This window comes from Schistocerca americana, chromosome 1, assembly GCF_021461395.2.
Source record: "Schistocerca americana isolate TAMUIC-IGC-003095 chromosome 1, iqSchAmer2.1, whole genome shotgun sequence".
Lineage (NCBI taxonomy): Eukaryota > Metazoa > Arthropoda > Insecta > Orthoptera > Acrididae > Schistocerca > Schistocerca americana.
Genome location: NC_060119.1, coordinates 558,719,329 through 558,738,244, shown reverse-complemented (window position 1 = coordinate 558,738,244; position 18,916 = coordinate 558,719,329). Strand labels below are relative to the sequence as shown.

General features: G+C 42.7%; 1 protein-coding gene across 1 annotated transcript in view; it reads left to right on the top strand.

The window, feature by feature from the left end:
* Nucleotides 1-739: 739 nt before the first annotated feature.
* LOC124606307 (CAD protein) overlaps nucleotides 740-18,916 on the top strand; it is a 545,680-nt gene continuing 527,503 nt past the window's right edge. Inside the window, exon 1 of the mRNA XM_047138292.1 lies at nucleotides 740-1,069. Coding sequence (XP_046994248.1) covers nucleotides 964-1,069 — 106 coding nt within the window. The 5' untranslated portion in view covers nucleotides 740-963. The remainder of the gene's footprint in view (nucleotides 1,070-18,916) is intronic.

The following is an 18,916-nucleotide window of genomic DNA, read 5'->3' as shown; positions in this document are numbered from 1 at the left end:
TTTGGAAAATTCTAGAGTTTCATACACCCGTAAGTATGGTTTGTATGCTGTGCAAAATTCATCAAACAATCTCTATTACTTGTGAAGAAAAATGTACCTATAGCAACAAATGCAGCCAACAGTAAGTGAAAAATTGATGGAATTTCATATCTAAAAAAAAAAAATTGTTATGTTTTTGCACTTACACTGCTATGAGTGTGTATCCTGAATCTTTCCTGGTCATGCTGTCAGAGTTTTATGAATTTATTTATAAAAGTATAGACAGTAGAAAATAAAATGTCCTGTGATGCCTCTCCTGCTCCAAGTCGGCCCGTTTGACGTCTTACCCCCCTTAAGAAGGACTCGGAGGCGCATAGAACTGTGTTTACAGGCTGATGGGCAGCATACAGATCTACTGCACACTAATTAATACGTAATTGTGCTAAAACAAATCGGGGACTTCTCGAGCAGCCTGTACAGTTGCACTGAGGGAGAACCACCGCACGCGGAATACGGCATCTTCCGGCGTGACCTCGACCGGAGGTACAATCCCTGCCCTGAAGGCCTGGCGGCGGTGTCAGATGGACTCCTCACTGCAGCCTCCCCTCCCAGCGAGAGAAGCCTCTTGTCCGGCCGCCGTGGTGGGGATGAGTGTCCGGCATTGCGCCGGAAACCTCCACCGACAGACAACCGGCTGCCGGCGCCCAGTCGTTGAGCAGCACGGAGCAGTTCGTCTCTTCGCTTTGTGCCACCCGTCCTCCGCCAGCATCTTTCGCACCTCTGACGGGCACTAAAGGACTCGCGCGCTGTCAGGAACAGCGCAAGTCCGGTCGCGCAGTCTGTTGGCAGCACTGCACCGGTTGATAGCAAGCGCTTCGGCCACGCCGCGGCGTGAGAGCGTTGCAAGCGAACTGTAGCAAAGAGCGTAGTGCGCGCGTCAGGCAGGTGCATCAGGCCGGTCTAAGAGCGTCGAGAGCCGCAAATATGTGCGTAGCCGGCGTCGGAAAAGTGTGCGCCCTCGTGCTCGAGGATGGCACCGTCTTGCAGGGGTTCAACTTCGGAGCACCTGTGGATTCCCAGGGCGAAGTTGGTAAGTAGAGGGCAAGCATTATGCAGCAGCGCCCGCGCTTTCTGAAAGCGGCAAGGCAACCACGTGCTGAGTAGCGGACGCGGGAGACTTCCCGCTAGTTCGCGGCTGATCAGCTGTTCTGCAAGCCATACGCCACAGTGAAGCTATTAGGTCTCCATAAATACGATTGCACCATCATACGAATTCGTGGCGTTATTTTCTTTCAAACTACCGGGAACTGTATTTTCAATGAGTTTACATTATCACTTGTCGTCCTATAACTATTCTAAACATAAATAATATACCGTAAATCATAATACTTCACTACAGTAGTGTTTGTTTAAACGACCAGTAAGAGCGTACCAGTTTCAAGCGCTCTTACCGTCAGCGTCAATGCATACGCCGAATGTGGAAGTACTGGGATGCCTGTACTGCTATTCTAGATTTACCTGCAAATATTGGGATATTGCCTATTACACGTGAGACCTCCCATTCTTCCCCAAGTCAAGAGTTTGCGCCCTATCTCTAATGAGGTCGTCGACGATGGGATGTTAATCCCAAATCTGCCATGCTACTTCATATTTACAGGCGATTGTCCAATCATTGTTTTCTCTTCTAATGACAAACACTTGAAGTCTATTGTGTTGATTACAAGTAAAAATGGCTGGGCCCAAAAATAACGCTTTGTCAAAGAGCCATATAGAGATCCCAGTGCTTTTGCATTAAATATGCAAATACCAATAAAACTAGCTAAGAGCTCGAAACTGCATGGTCGTGTTCGCCATCTAAGTAGTAAGATACGTTTGGTTGCGATGTATTTTCTTCAGTCTGAACATACAGTCATGGTGTTTTCAACGTCTGTGGTAAATAAAATATTGGAACTCGTGACGTTCCTTGTCATATATCAAAGTTCTAGGGTACTATCATCATCGCTTATACATTCCTAGGATTGTGTGCGTGTCTTACGAAAGTAATGAAACGAAAATACGTGTTGTCAGCGCCCACGCAACGGTATCAGTTTGATGACTACAGTCTTATTATTCATCCGTCGATAGAAACGGATATAGGTACTGAAACTTCAATCCAAATGTCACGCAGACAAATACGTCCAGGCGAGGGCCGCCGGTATTTGTGCAAACAAGACAATCAGAATAAACGACAAATACATTTGCTTTCAATTGGAAAAGGGGAGGATGTCTGCGTTGCACCCGCAAATGACATGTCGAGGAAAATAATCCATCAGAATAGGTATTCCGGTGACTTACTCTTTGTTCTAAAACTTACACGGATTAACGGAGGCGTTACAGACGCAAGAAAAATTGGTGTGGAATAAAAGACGTGTGGGATGAAAATGCCGGTCAGCTCCAGCAAAATTGTTTAGCGTGTTGTTTTTTTAGTGTTTCATAATTTATTGTAAATATTGCCTTAAGCGGTTACACCAGTGGTGGACGTCTGAAGTGTCGCAAATAGCCTTAGTACCTCAGCACATGTGAGAGGAAAAATTTCTAAGGACGATTTACAGTATATTACAAAAAGTACTACTTTTTGCAACATAATAGTGGGTGAATTTTTATATGTCGGTGTCTAGAAGCTTACAGCTAAGTGGTCAACATACAGTAGTTCTGTAGAAAATTCGAAAGTATGCTCGCAGATAAATAACGTCTTGTAGCCGTGTTTATGGTGTATAGTGAAACTGCTAAGTTCTCGTAGTAGATGTGGCCGTCTGGGTTCTACCTTTCTGCAAGTACGCATGCTGTTGCCCAACTGCTTTTATTGTCTGGCCGATTCCACGCTTTTTTTAATCGTATGTAAACGGAAGGATAAATGGGAACTGAGCAACTGTAATCATTTGCTGCATTGAGTTGGTGCTTACAAAATGAAACTGGTGAGATACTAACAGTCTGTCGGCTGTTGAGGAGGGAAGAGCGACAATGATTAGTGTCGAGCCGTTATCTGCTAATAAATGAATACCAGACGCAGCACATCGTGTTGATAACGCACACACTGTCGCCGGTGTCCTGCTTCCGGTACACTGTCGGCCAGAGGGACGCCTTTAAGCTTGCTACAGCAAGTTACATACGTGTTTGGTCGCGTAAAGCGCATACTATTTCCTCGCAGTCCTGCATGATATTTGCAGATTCTCGGCATCGAAAACCGGAGATAGTGGGTTGTTACCTCATCGGGCGTAGGGGTTGCATTTTTAAATACAGCATTACTGGGTATCACATGTGTACGCAGTGAGACTTCATCAAAAATGACACGGATACAGAATTTGTGTGTGTGTGTGTGTGTGTGTGTGTGTGTGTGTGTGTCGCGATTGACTGGCTGTAAGGCAGCTGTTTGCTGAGAAAAAAGCAATTTTAAATGGCAGCGGTATCTCTCGACCATCTTCTTCAAACCCCAGGCATGATTGCTTTCTCCTCCCACATACTTGGGTTTTCATTTCTTCAAGTCGTTAATAACCAATGTCCGCAAGCTTCCTTGGAAGACAACACGTCCTGTTTCCTTCACCCACCCTTTCCCTATCAGCTTTTTTTTCGCTCCTAATGACATCGTCGTCGATGGGATATTAAAATCTAATCACCATCCCCCCCCCCCCCCCCCCCCTCTTCTTGCATTCACTCACATCCCTTATTTTCCAGAAGGCCTAGCAGTTCACTCCCACAACAAAGTTATCTAGTTAGTACTTTCTATAACTTTTATAAGAAGTCACCCCACCACCACTCAACCACCGCAGTCGTGTAACTTTCCTCGGAGGACTTATTGCTCCTATGGAGGATTGTTGAGGCTAGCCGGCCTGTGTGGCCGTGCGGTTCTAGGCGCTTCACTTTGGAACCGCGTGACCGTTACGGTCGCAGGTTCGAATCCTGCCTGGGCATGGATGTGTGTGATGTCCTTAGGTTAGTTAGGTTTAAGTAGTTCTAAGTTCTAGGGGACTGATGACCACAGATGTAAAGTCCCATAGTTCTCAGAGCTTTTTTTTTGAGACTATTTTGTTTCATACGGTAGAGTACTTTAATTTTTTGGATGAAATATCTATGGTAATTTTTGCGCCTCCTCTCCCTTGGACAAATTTCTGCGGATGCCAAATGTTACAGTAGAAACTGAAGTTTAATAAATTCATTGGGAACATAGCCAGACGAACAGAGAACAAATCAATTTTAGTGCTCTCAAACAAAATCCTAACTAAAACCGCATATTGTTTGCGTTTATAATAAGACTTGTTTTGACCTCCCCGGACCATCCTCAGATTTCTGGAGATGCGTCTGTGACTCATCGTGTCTGTAACGGAAGCACACATCAAAATATTGTGATGTGTAGTTCGGATATAGATGCGACTGGTTACTGACGCAGGTACATAGATCTGAAAATATCTGTAGAGGTCGAAACTAGTCACTGTTAAATATAATCGGAAAATAAACATATACAGCATATATAAAACAACAATACAGTTACTGAATTCTCTTACGACAAATATGTCGGCTATGGTGCAACTCGTGCAGTACGTGTACCGACGCGCTGCATTGTCGTCATTCGTACAAGACGAGCGTAGCCCTCCTGGTGACACGAGGCGGAGTGCAGACTCCCCTTCCCTTCCATAAATTTACCATAACTTCCCCTCCACTTTCCTCATCCCACTACTCTCCGCAGGTTACTGCCTTGAGGACCCACCTCAGGTAGACGTGAAGTTATTTTTTGTGACTTTATCCCTGAACGGCATTTTCGATTTTTTTCCAACCGCGCCCGTGGACGCTAGGCCTTCCACTCCGCTGCTGCTGGGCGACCGAACAACTCGACGATACGTTTTAGTGTGTCCTTTCACGCAGGTGTGGGCCGATTTCTGTCCGGAGGAACAGTCTGTGATAGACGAAACATAGACGTTAGTCTGTCCACAAAGGAAGAAATGTGCATAAAATCAGAAGAGGAAAAAAATTCACCTGTCAATATGGACACTTAATCCCAGTCATGTTGCGCAATTCGTCAAAGCAGAGATCAATGGTAACACACTGTGAAGTTCCTAAGCATCCGGATGGAGAAAAGCCTGATGTGGCGCCACCACACCGAAACTTCTCATTGTGTTGATCTGCAAACAGAATTGCTAGCATAATTCGTAGACTTTCGTTCAGTACTATTCTGTGACGTAATTTTCGGCCGGCCGAGTAGGCGTGCGGTTCTAGGCGCCACAGTCTGGAACCGCGTGACCGCTACGGTCGCAGGTTCGAATCCTGCCTCGGGCATGGATGTGTGTGATGTCGTTAGCTTAGTTAGGTTTAAGTAGTTCTAAGTTCTAGGGGACTGATGACCACAGCAGTTAAGTCCCATAGTGCTCAGAGCCATTTGAACCATTTTTTTTATTTTTTTGACGTAATTTTCATGGTGGTGAAACGAAAGTTTAAAAAGTATTCAGTCTGCAGAAGCGTGCAACAAGAATGTTATGTAAAGTTGATAACTGAGCGGCTTACAGAAGTCTTCTTAAAGACCTTGAGATTCTTATACTTTTGTGCCAATATATTGCTCCTCAGCGGTATTTGTAATTAAAGAGAGTGAAATTACAATTAACTGTAAAATTCATCACCACGATATTAAATGGGGGGAAAATCGATGTAGACATGAACTTTCTGCCTACGGTTCAGAACGAAGTTTCACGTGTAAGTTTACCAACAGACATCAGACGGAAATTTGTCTTTGGATGAAATCCGCCTTGAGCAAACATAATTTTTTTTCACACTCGAGGTATGAATTAAAAAAAACGCCTTCAGTCACAATTTTTCGTGTTTTATGTAGTAATTTTAAAGATCTGTTCTAAGTTATTTCCTGCACATGTCAATTGTTTCCTGCACATGTCAATTGTTTAATAATTATATCTTAAGCACTATGAAAAATTAATCTTTGACAACACCGTGTACAAAAACATCTGTGAAGTGTTTGCAAACATGTATTTGCGAATATGCCTTTTGGATGAAGTGATATGTTTGAAAAAGATGGAGGGGAAAACTTATGCTGTTACTAAAACGTTAAAAACGCTTTTCTTGGATTATTTGGTAAGTTTACACTATTCATATTTTCAAATATTTCGCACATATTTTCCGTGTCTGACTTACGAAATTCGCAACATAACATCAAACCTTTTCGTGGCAGGAATATGCATTTTATCTCATTCGAGAGAACAAATAAAGCATGTATTAATACGAATTACACCTGAAGATGGACCCACAGGGTCCGAAATGCATCGTGTACTGAATAAAACACGAAAAATTGTGACTGAAGGCGTTTTCAAGTCATACCTCGAGTGTATTGAATAGTCACATTTGAAGCTGCAAAATATGGATAAAATTAAATACAATTTTTCTTCTTTTACCCACACATTTGTTACGGCATCCTCAGTAGGGTTTTATTTTGTTTAAATGAAATAACACGAAATTTTTTGTACTATCTGTACATAGCTACACTTGCGCTTTTAAAAAAGTATTCACAAATTTGAAAACACAAAAGATTTTTTTATATATACACCCTGTTATCACATGCTGTGACTTTTTGTGGTTTTCTATGTTCTATGTTAGTCGTTTCTTTCACGGAAGATTGGAAATCCTCAGATATTCTAAAACCTTGCTAACAGCCCCTCTGTTTTAACTGAATATTTTGATTTGAACCAAATATTCATGGAGGATTTTTTAACTTTTCTAATGTATAGACAGCTAGTGTGATACTTAAAATCATTGAAATTATACAAATGCTTAGAATGAAGTTGCAATTAAAAATAGCAGTTGAGCAGTGGAAATCGGAAAGAGCCTTTTTTTAAGAGGTAGTTCAGGTTTCTGAATATTGCGTTGTTATAAGGGACCCACGGTCGTAGGCATCTCGTTACAGAGTAAAATGTGATTGTTGTTTATTCGTTTTGTTACCGCAGTCACCAATGTTTCTGTGAAAATACCCTCATAACAGTGAAGACGCCTGTATTACGCTATAACCAAATTGTACGACACCAACACAGAGCAATGCAAAAATTCTCACACGGAACGTGGTGCACTATTATCACAGCACAAAATATTCCGCCCCTATAGCTGAGTGGTCAGCGCGATAGAATGCCGTGCAAAGAGGCCCGGGTTCGATTCCCGGCTTTGCGATTTTCTCCGCTCAGGGGCTGGGTGTTGCGTTGTCATCATCATCATCATCATCATCATCATCATCATCATATCATCCCCATTGGTGCGCAAGTCACCGAAGTTTCGTCAACTCAAAAGATTTGCACCAGGCGACCGGTCTACACCTCGGAGGGGCCCTAGCCACACGAGAAGATCTAACTTCGCAGAGATTCTATCTATTGATATTTAAAGTCTCCAGAAATCGATTCTTTCTCCCATCACAGTCCCGTACAGTGGACATAACACGGAAGTGTACCTGCATTGCAGAGAATACCAGCCGGTAATAAAACAGAAAACGCTGAAATCTTTTTAACGTATATTGTTGTGGTCTTCAGTCCAAAGTCTAGTTTGATTCGGCTCTTCCTGCTACTCTATTCTGTGCAAGCCTCATCACCACCGAATGACTACTGCAATCTACATCCTTCTGAATGTTCTTACTGTAGTTCCATCTCTTGGTCTCCTCCTACGACTTTTACCCCCGCACACTTCCCCACAATTCTAAATTGATGATCCTTTGATGTCTCAGAATGTGTCGTATCAACCGACCCCTTCTTCTAGTCACGTTGTGCCACAAAATTCTTGTCTCCCAAAGTTTCTATTCTCTTTTTGTCTAAACTATTTGTCGTCCATGTTTCACTTTCATACATGGCTACATTCCACACAAATACCGCCAGAAAAGACTTCCTAACATTTAAATTTACATTAGATGTTAGTAAATTTATCTGCTGCAGGAACGTTCAAAAAATGGTTCAAATGGCTCTGAGCACTATGGGACTCAACTACTGAGGTCATTAGTCCCCTAGAACTTAGAACTAGTTAAACCTAACTAACCTAAGGACATCACAAACATCCATGCCCGAGGCAGGATTCGAACCTGCGACCGTAGCGGTCTTGCGGTTCCAGACTGCAGCGCCTTTAACCGCACGGCCACTTCGGCCGGCTGCTGTAGGAACGCTTTCCTTGCCATTGCCTGTCTACTTTTTATATCCTCTTTACTTTGGCCATCATGAGTCATTTTACTACCAAACAGCAAAACGCATCTACTGCTTTGAATGTTTCATTTCATAATCAGATTCGTTCAGTGTCAACTGATTTAATTAAACTGCATCCATTATCTTTGTCTTGCTTTTGCTGATGTTCACCTTATATCCTCTTTCACTGTCTATTCAGTTGAACTGTTCTTCAAAGTCCTTTGCTGTCTCTAACAGAATTACAGTAACCATTTACGTTCTCATTTGTGTTTGCCGTCTGAATTATCGGCCGTTTTAGCGGACGACGCGCGGGCTGTCGACCCCGTTTTACTTTTTATTCGTCGTAGCAATATGGCGAAGAACATTCAATCTTTAGTTCAAGACCTGCGTTTCTCTATGGCGTATTTTATAGACTTTTCTCCACGTCCCTGTTTTCAGCTGTCTTCTCTTCCGTCGATTGGGATTAACGAGTAGTCGTTTTAACTCCTCTCTTTGTCTTCGTGTTATACAGTTCTGACATGGGCGCGTGTGACCCTAGTTGTTTTTGCGCAACAACAGAAAACAAACAAATAAGAATTTCAATGTCATCGGCAAACCTCAATGTTTTTGTTTCTTCTCCCTGAGCGTAAAGTCCTTCTCCAAATCCGCGTACAGATTGAATTAGATCGGGGACAAACCTGTATAACAGCCATCTGGTTTCTGTACAAATTGTAAATAGCCTTTCGCTCGCTTTATTTTATCCTTCTATTCCTGTTGCCTACAGAATTTCAAAGAGAGTGGCCCCGCCAACATTGTCAGAAGCTTTCTGTAAGTCTGCAAATGCCGTAAACGTAGATTTGCCTTTCGTCAACCTGTCTTCTAAGATAAGTCGTAATCTCAGCATTGTCTCGCGTGTTCCTACATTTGTCCAGTACCAAAACTGATCTTCCACGAGATTGGCTTCTACCAGATTTCCAGTCTTCTATTAAGAATTTGTGTATTTTGCAACTATGACTTATTAAACTGATAGTACGCTAATTTTCACACTTGGAATCGGAATTACTATTCTTCTTGGAAGCCTGAAGGTATTTCGCCTGTCCCATACATCTTGCACACCAGATGGAAGAGTTTTGTCATGGCTTCTCTCAGTAGTTCTGACGGAATGTCATCTACTCCCAGGCCCTTATTTCGACTCGGGTCTTTCAGTGCTTTGTCAAATTCTTCTCGCATTATCATGTCTCCCATCTCATCTTCATCTACGTCCTCTTCCATTTCCATAATACTGCCCTCAAATATATCTTCCTTGTATAGACCCTCTATGTACTCCTTTCATCTTTCCCTTCTTTGCTTAGGATGGTTTCATCTGAGCTCTTGATATTCATATACTTGCTTTCACCTTCTCCCAAAGGCCTCTTTAATTTTACCGTAGGCGGCATCTGTCTTTCCCATAGTAAAAATATTCTTCTAAATCCTTACATCTGGCCTTCAGCCATTCCTGCTTAGCCACTTTGCACTTCCTGTCAGTCTCACATCTGGACGTTTGCATTCCCTTTCGCCTGCTTCATATTTATATTTCCTCCTTTCAGCAATTAAATTACAGATCTCCTACGATATCCAAAGATTTCTACTAGGCTTTTTCTTTTGAACCACTCGAACCTCTGTTGCCTTCACTATTTCATCTTTTTATTAAAATTACCCATTTATCTTCTATGGTATTTGTTTCTCCTGTTGTAGGCACTCGTTGCCTCCTGCTCCCTCTGAAACTCTGAATCATCTCTGGTTCCATCAACTTATCCAGGTTCCATCTCCTTTACTACTTTTTTGCTAGTTCTTCAGTTTTAATCTGAAATTCATAACCAATAAATTGTGGTCAGAGTCCACATCTGCTCCTAGAAGTTTCATATAATTTGAAATCTGGTTCCGAAATCTCTGTTACCATTATACGAGGTGTTTCAAAAAGAATGACCTGATTTCAAAACTCCGTATTTATTGATAAGATACTATACAATTAGGATGAATTGTAAAATCCTAATAAAATCTTAAGGTTCTAGCTAGGCTGTTATAAATGCTCTGTGTCCACAAGAAGCAGCAGCAGTGGCAGCACTATCATCTAGACGATAGCGAAATACGTCCTACAATTAACACAATGTATGTGCTTTAACGGAAGCTGACGGTTGTTATTCTGTTCCTCACTTCTCCTATGTCAAGAAATAAAAAGATATGAACACACTTTCTTCATATATCTGTAAAAAAAAAAAATGCATGGGCTCCTGTCTGGCAATCTTAGAGGCCAAAAATGCAGGGCAGTGTCTTGGTGTCCCTTGCGCCCTATCCAGCGTTGAGGCAGAGGACGACTGAGAAACTGATGTACGGTGTTGTGCCAGTGTGGTGGAGCTCCACGGTGTTGGAAAATGGGGTCATAGGAGCCCTTCTGAAGTTGTGAAAAAATCAAATTCTGCAGCATCTGAAGGTAGCTCGTTACAGTCACTGTGTTTTCCTCGAAAAAGAAGGGACCGAACACTTTTTCACGAGAAAAAGGACAAAGAACGCTCACTTTAGGCGAGTTTCTTTCGCGCTCAAAATTCATGAGGTTTCTGCCGTCCCCACATTCGCACGTTTTGTCTGTTTATTGCTAAAATGAAATATTGCTTCATCATTGAAAATTAACCGTGGTAAAAATGTATAGTCTGACTGCAAACTGAAAAGACCCATTGAATGACATCTAAAGGCGCTTTCCGGAACTCTAGGCCACGCCCTTTCAAACAGCAAAAATTTCCTTGTCGAAACGTCCCCATGTTTCGTAGTTATTACCGTCCAAAACCAGATATTTTTTTTAAACACTGTGTACAATCAATCTGAAACCTTCTAGTGGCTACAGGTCTCTTCTACTATACGACCATCTTTCATGATTTTTCAACCAAGTATAAGCTATGATTAAATTATGCTGGTGGCTTCCTCTTCCATTCCTTTCCCCCAGTCAATATTCGCGTACTATTTTTCCTTCTCTTCCTTTTCCTATTTTAGGTTTTCAGGCCCCCATCACAATTACGAGTAAATTTTCGTCTCCCTTAATTATCTGAATAATTTCTTTTCTCCCATCGTACATTTCTTCAATCTATTCATCTGAAGAGCTAGCTGGCATGTAAACGTATACTACTGTAGTAGGTGTGCGTTTCGTTTCTATTTTGGCTACGATAGTGCGTTGGCTATGCTGTCCACAGTAGTTTACCCCCTCATTACAATTTTCTTGTTCATTATTAAACCCACTCCTACATTAGTCCAATTTTTTTTATTTATAACCCTGTATTCCCCTGACGAGGAATTTTGCTCTTCCCGCGACCGAACTTCTCTAATTCTCACTGTATCTATCTTCAACCTATCCATTTCACTTTTTAAATTTTCTAAACTACATGGTCGATTAAGGGATCTAACACTCCAAGCTTCGATCTGTAGATCGTCGGGTTCGTTTCTCCTGATATCCTCCTTATTAGTCCCCCCCCCCCCCCCCTCCCCGAGATCCGAACGGGGGACTACTTTACCTCTTTACCTTAATCATACACACATCGGCATGCCCTCCGGCCGCGCGGAGTAGCCGTGAGGTCTTTCGCGTCTTGTCACGGTCCGCGTCAGCTGCCTCCCCCCCCCCCCCCCCCCCCCCCGTCGGAGGTTCGATGGTTCGATGATCATCCTCCCTCGCGTTAGATTAAGTAGTGTGTAAGCTTAGGGACCTATGACCTCAGCAGTTTGGTCCCATAAGATCTTACCAGAAATTTACAAAATTGCATGCCTTCGGGGAAAATGACGGCCGTCGATTCTCCATGATTTTAGCCATTCGTTGTACCAGCACAGCAAGGCTGTTTTGGTTGGTGTTAGAAGGCCAGAGCACTCAGTCCTCCAGAAGGCCAGAGCACTCAGTCCTCCAGACATTACCCCTGCAACTATTGAAAAGGCTGCTGCCCCTGCTCAGGAACCATACGTGTCTCTGACCTCACAACAGATAATCCTCCGTTGTGGTTGCACCTATGGTACAGCTATCTGTATCGCTGAGGCACGCAGGCCACCCCACCAGCGCAAGATCCATGATTCATGAACATGTGTAACTAAATACTTCCTTGCTGCTACTTAAGTGTTTCGAATGTTTTACTATACCAACATCCTTCACCATTTCGCATTATATCTAACAACATTCCTACACTCTGAGACAGAATAATGACGGATCACGAGAGATGTACGCAAATTGGTCACAAATTGGTATTCTTACAGGTACCGACGGAACATGCAAAACTGTTAGTTTTGGCGGACGATAGATGAATGTCTGACGCTGCAGCACAATTTCACCGCACGGCTGGCAAGGACAGTAAACAGGAGACATGACTATACCAGGGAATAATGCCCTTGAGAGTTTCATTTCGTGTACTCAGTTGGACAGTAACTATGCCTAGCAGACTGGCACACGAACACTATACGCAGGCGTCACCATTTCAGAGGTAAGCTGGTTGGAGTAATTGGCGAATCGCTCGACATTTGAATATGAGCGGTGCCACTATCTGACGAGTTGGCAGCAATGGATGAATCGTGACCGAACCCAACGTCAAGGAGGAAATAGTCGATCTAGAGAGAAGACAGACTTGAGGATCGAGCAATCGTCAGTCCCTCAGTCCTGGATTCACCGTTGCAACTGATGCTCCAGTGACCATAAGGACTATCAATAGGCGGTTCACCCGAAAGGAGCCTGAGCTCAAGGCGCCCCTCGAGCCGAATACCATTGACCTTTGCACACAAACGGCTATTTTGCAGTGTTGTTGGACGCATTCGGCCTGTAATCTCGTAGACTGGAATGGAATTGTCTTCAGTGATGAGTACCGCTTCGAACTGAGCCCCGATGAATACAGAAGACTTGTCTGGAGACGCCCTGTGCGGCGGTGGGTTATCAGCCTGACAGTCGTTCGACAAACGGGAGTAATGGTCTGAGGTCCCATATCATAGCAGTACCCTCTTTATCTGCGGCACCCTTGTAGTGCAGCTGTACGTCGACGATATCTTGCACCTCGTTTTGTTGCCCTTCATGGGAAGCCATCCAAGGCTTACATTTCATCTACATGCGGCCCTGCACACGGCAAGAGTTTCTACTGATTGTTGCTTTTTAAACTCTACCTTCCCACCAATGTCGCGGATCTTTCGCCAACTGAGAAAATTTGTAGCATTACGGGCTGTGCCCTCCAATCAGCTTGGAATTTTGACGGTCTAACGCACCATTTGGACAAAATTTGGCGCGATATCCCTCAGGAGGACATCCAACACCACCATCAGCCAATGCCAAGCCGAATAACTGCTTGTATAATGGTCAGAGGTGGACCAACGCGTTATCGACTTGTTCAATTTGTAAAGCTCTTTCTGTTGAATGAATTATACAATTTTTTTGAAATTGTAATAACTTGTTTGTACATGGACATTACGTTCGCAGATTTTCGTCCCATTCGGATAATTCCTTCGTGGTGCGTCGTTCTTTTTTTTGTCTTAGAGTTTATATCCAATGTTTATTGCGCGTGCCATAGCTGTTGAACTAATTTATCACAGAAAAGGCTCGTAGGAATCATTTGCCGTATCGTACAGTTGGGAAACAGTATCATAACTGCCTCCAGAGGCTCTGATGTTCTGAAATACTTGCTGTCTGATGGACACGGTCAGCATTCCCGTAAGCTGATGTCACGGCAGCTATTAACGCCTTGTACCGGGCTAATTACGACCGCATGTACTGGCGTCGGAAACTCGACGTGTCTCGACAGTTTCATAGTCGGTTTCCTCCGGAAATTGCCTTCAGGAACATCAAGAGCTATAACTGTTAGTTGGTTTTCGTGCTTAAAATGAAAACGGTGCCCTGCACGGTGTTTATAATCTGCTGCCTTAGTGTTAGGTGCAAAATTGTGATTACACCATTCTCGCTCTTACAATAGACAGTAAGGTTTTTGAAAATACTTTTGCGGATGTAATGCTGAAATCGCAGGACATTGATAGTCTGGTTTTTTAAAATTCAAATCCAGTACATATACGGCAACTTGAACATAACTTACAGCCTTGGTACCACACCCAGCTATACACAGGAAGCAGATTGAGTTATTATGTGGGTAGGAACAACAGTCCCTGTGCATGATGCATACCAAGAGAAAGCATGTAAGCTGTGTACTGAATTATCCACAGCAGACTTGGGTTTCGTGAAGCCTGAACAAGATGGGTCTCCAAACAACACGCACTGCTGCGTAAAGAGACGTTCTTGGACACCTGCACAAGACATTCGGATCGCTATGGTAGTGATAGTTTCTTACAGAGAATCATCACTGGTGACAAAACGTAGGTATACCATTGTTCAAAATGGTTAAAATGGCTCTGAGCACTATGGGACTTAACTTCTGTGGTCATCAGTCCCCTAGAAATTAGAACTACTTAAACCTAACTAACCTAAGGACATCACACACATCCATGCCCGAGGCAGGATTCGAACCTGCGACCGTAGCAGTCGCACGGTTCCGGACTGCGCTCCTAGAACCGCGAGACCACCGCGGCCGGCCTGGCGGGACAAAGATTTTATTCAAACGAGGAGGTGAATTAATAGCTATTTAGCAGACTTGGACAATTCCTATTATTGGGAAAGGGATCAACAAATTAGAACAGCGTTGGACGAAGTGTATAAGTTTGAAAGGAGACTATACCGAAAAATAAAGGTTTACCTCAAGTACGTAAGTAGTTTTTATTTTTACTTTTCAAACGCCCCTCGTACTTGTCGCCCTTCGCCCTTCTTAGCGTTTCCCGATGATTCTTCTCCGTGTATTGCTTCAGCCATCTCGTCCGTAAGCTTGCGTTGCTTCCTACAGCTAATGTAAAGGAATACAAAGGCTGAATTACAGCAAGAAGGTTCAAGTGGACGTAGGTTGCTGTAGTTACGTAGAGATCAAAGTAATTGAACAGTGTAAACTAGTTTGGGGAATTGCAACAAACAAGTCTTCGGGCTCAAGACTATTACAGGAAAATATAAATTTAGCGTTCTTATTACATACTTACCAGATCTATAGAGTGCTTAGACACTTCCTCAGTTTGTCGTATGTAATTCATTATTGTGTATATCGATATAAATAAGCGAATTACTGAACTCTACCGAAACAAATAACACTCGAACGAAATTTTGTTTCCTTTTGCAGAGGACGCTATGCGTCCGGTATTCGAATAAGCCGTTATGTACTACGAATAGCCATTTAACTGTAGCTGCTGTCAGTTATTACCACCGACTCAAATGCCATGCGGCCACGTGTTGCTGGTGACGTCACAGCACTGACAGACGAAATCAAATTTTAACAGCAAGAAGTTAACGACATTTCTTCTGGTAGCAATGTAAATGAATGGCGAGGCTTCATGTACTGCTCGAGTTAGCACTAGACATTAGTCGCGTCTCACGTCGGAGCGTGATTTCGTATGATTATTTTTGATCAGCTCTAATTAATGAAAACGTGGTAAACAACATTATTATGTTCCTTTGATACAATGACAGAATTCGCATCATCTTCGTGTAAAACGAAACAAATTGTTGACACAGTCTGCGCTGAAGTGTCAAGTAGCTGAGTTTTAATCGCTGGTAGAAGCTAGAAGCCGAGATAGCGTGTGGTGCAGGACTCACTGTCAAAACACATCTTCCCGGAACAGGGTAGTTGCAGCACTTGTATAAACACGCTGTTCAAAGTTCACGCTCGTACTCGCGCACCAACCAGCTTGTGCGCGCCACAGAAGTTGTAAGGGTCCGTGAGATAGTGAGGGAAATATAAGATTTTTGCTTTTGCAAGTGACGGCGATTGATGATAATGACAGATGAACAGATATTGGAACAGGTGTTAGACAAGGTTGTTATTCTTTTTATCCACGGTTTTCAATATTATGCTAAGAAACTAACATACAAGGCATTAGAAAAAACGAGACACATAGTAGTAGGAAGAAAAAGGATAAAGACAAGTAAGTGTGCAGTACTGGTTGAAACAAATGAACTACAGTTTATGATAAAGAGGTTTGTGAAAGTGGGAAAAGGTGGAATGGGGATAAAAACAGGAAAGATTAAAGTAATGAGAATCGTTCAATATGAAGGCTCTGTTAAAACATCATTGGAGGGAAAGAGTTAGGAACAAGTAAAATATGTGAGGTGCTTAGGAAGTTTGGTGGCGAAAACTGTGCAAGTAGAATATTAATATGTAGAATAATTTAGAAAATGAGAAGTGTCTGTTGACAGTAAAGCACTGTAAGAAACACAGGAATCAGCCACTTTTTTATGTATTTTTATTTACAACAATACGCGTTTTAGGCTTTCAGCCATCTTCATTTGCCGCAGTACATGTTTAAATCTTGAGTTAGTGCTTCTGCCACATTGCCAATAGACGTGTTCGTTTGCTACGGAAAATTGTCAAGTCAGTTACACTTCGCTTAGAGGATCTGGAAGTACCACTGAAGTGAGTTGGGTGTGTACGTTGAACATTTTTAATATAAGCTTCTGAGTGATTAAAAATTGAAACTGCTTAGCACGCAGTGGGCTAAGCCTGTTTAGCGTGGCTGTTTACAAAGTGCAGTAGGGACTGGTTAACGCAACTACATGGAGCATTAAAAAGAAAATAACAGTACGTTTTATATCACAGAAGTAATATTACTTACTTTACCCACAGTTAATAAATTTGATGTATTGGCTTGATATTTAGAATGAATAAAGGCAGAACTGACTTAATTAATGCATAGCTACTATATACACTGAACGGGCTCACGTTGGTTATTTATTATTAGTGTTTTTTTTCAGGAGTGTGCTTGTTGTGTGGTTATATAAGCAAGCGAGTTCTTAGAAACATTCCGTTGGGCGACTCTGGTCACTTAGAACAATCAGTAAAATGGATCAATTAAACCAAAAATATTAAGATAGAATTAAGAGATTGGGCAACATTTTTTTATCTGAACTCTGCCAGCGAGTCATGGACTGGCAGAATAACGAATGGAGTGGTACTTTTAAGAATAGGAGTGGACAGGAAACAATTCGATATGGGAAGAATAGCGATAAAATCTTGGCAGGAACACATACCGTGAAGAAATTCTCCGGAACTAAGTCATTGAAGGGAAGATTGCAGGGAATAGAGCTTGTGGAAGACGACGACATGGAGTGCTGGACGAAATTAAAAAAGGACGACGCTACCTGCAGGCTGAGGAGGAGGCACAGAACAAAGGAAAGTAGCGCCTATAAGGTACCTGTCGTAAGACGGATATACCAGAGAAGGAGCGGAGGAAGAAGAAAATCCTGTGAGTTCATAAAGGCCAGAAGCTGTCGATTTTGCTGCACTCCTCCAAACCGGTACAGGGCGTCAGGCCGGCAGGTGGCGAGAATGACTGGTTTCGATGTACTGGTATCACCTGTCAGGGAGTCGCGTTCTCATCCACAGGTCGTTGCCTGGCAGGCTCATGCAGTAAGCTTACTGCTTAAAGGCGGCGAATCTGCTGCCCAGTAGGGCAAATCAACTTCTACTCTCCATTGCCAGCTCACCCACCACTTTGATAACATCGCGGACACAAAAATATCTACTTTCCATTGCCAGCTTACCGCACCACTTTGATAACATCGCGGACACCAAAGTATTTATTTATTGCCTATTCAAAAGCCGAACATATTAGCGCGTTAAGCCTTTCGGTCATGGCGTCCTCGTATAAGGACATACCAAATAAGTACTTACCATATTAAAATTAGTTAAATTTTACCATTTATGACTATTGTCCTCATATTGTCACAAGCAGAGAGTTTATTTGAGAACCGTGTCAACATATACTGTCAGTCTGTGGTACCACAAAACAAAACTGAACGCGCTGTCATATGGACGCTACCCAGTAATCTTTGTACCTTCCATCGGCCGGTTAATATCGACTGAGTTTAGGTAAAAAATTCATTTGTGCGTAGAAAGGTGCATTCTTGAATGTGAAAACTAAAGGTATCTTTCAGAACGAAAGGTGACATATTTGTAACTTTATACCTGTCTCCAAATGAGGACATTGTGATTGAAAGGTTGTAATAGCATAGAAATTTAGGACACTATTTCGCTGTCTTTTTAGTCATCTTACAGTGTTTTCACAATGCCCCGAGTCTGATAGACGAAGGTCACTTGCAGAAGTAGTTATAGAGCTCCTTAATTTTCTGAAACTGACGATCTATCGGATGATCCTGGCGATAATTTTGAACAAGAGGACAATGGTGGAAGTAATGTTAGACGTTTTATACCATACGGTATGCTGGATGCTGAGAAGTCTAGACGCAAAGCCCGCTAACTGCATGATAAGTGACAATGAGATAACCACGAAACACTCTTCCCATCCAAACGACAATGCAGGGGCTGCGAGAATGTTGTTGTTGCGTACTGATTTGTTACAACGCAGCCAGCCTAAAGCTGAATAGGAAAAATACCCATTCTAATCGTAACAGACTGAAAGGCAACTTTGAATGTCCAAACTGTAAGTCTGTCTGTTCATGCCCTGTGCGTCCGGACATGGCATGGCGACAGCCACGCCTATTGGGCGTTTACCGGGATTTGCACCCGAAGACAACATGAAGTTAGCTGCTTTTGAAACCGAACACGATTTTCAACAGCAGTGTTTGTTCATGCAATTGATATTGCATGTGTAAATGCATGGACTGAGTACGGGAAAAACGCATCAGAATTGTTCCTAAAAATAAGAAACTTGATTTGCTTCACTATAGGGCAACTGTGGTGAAAGTA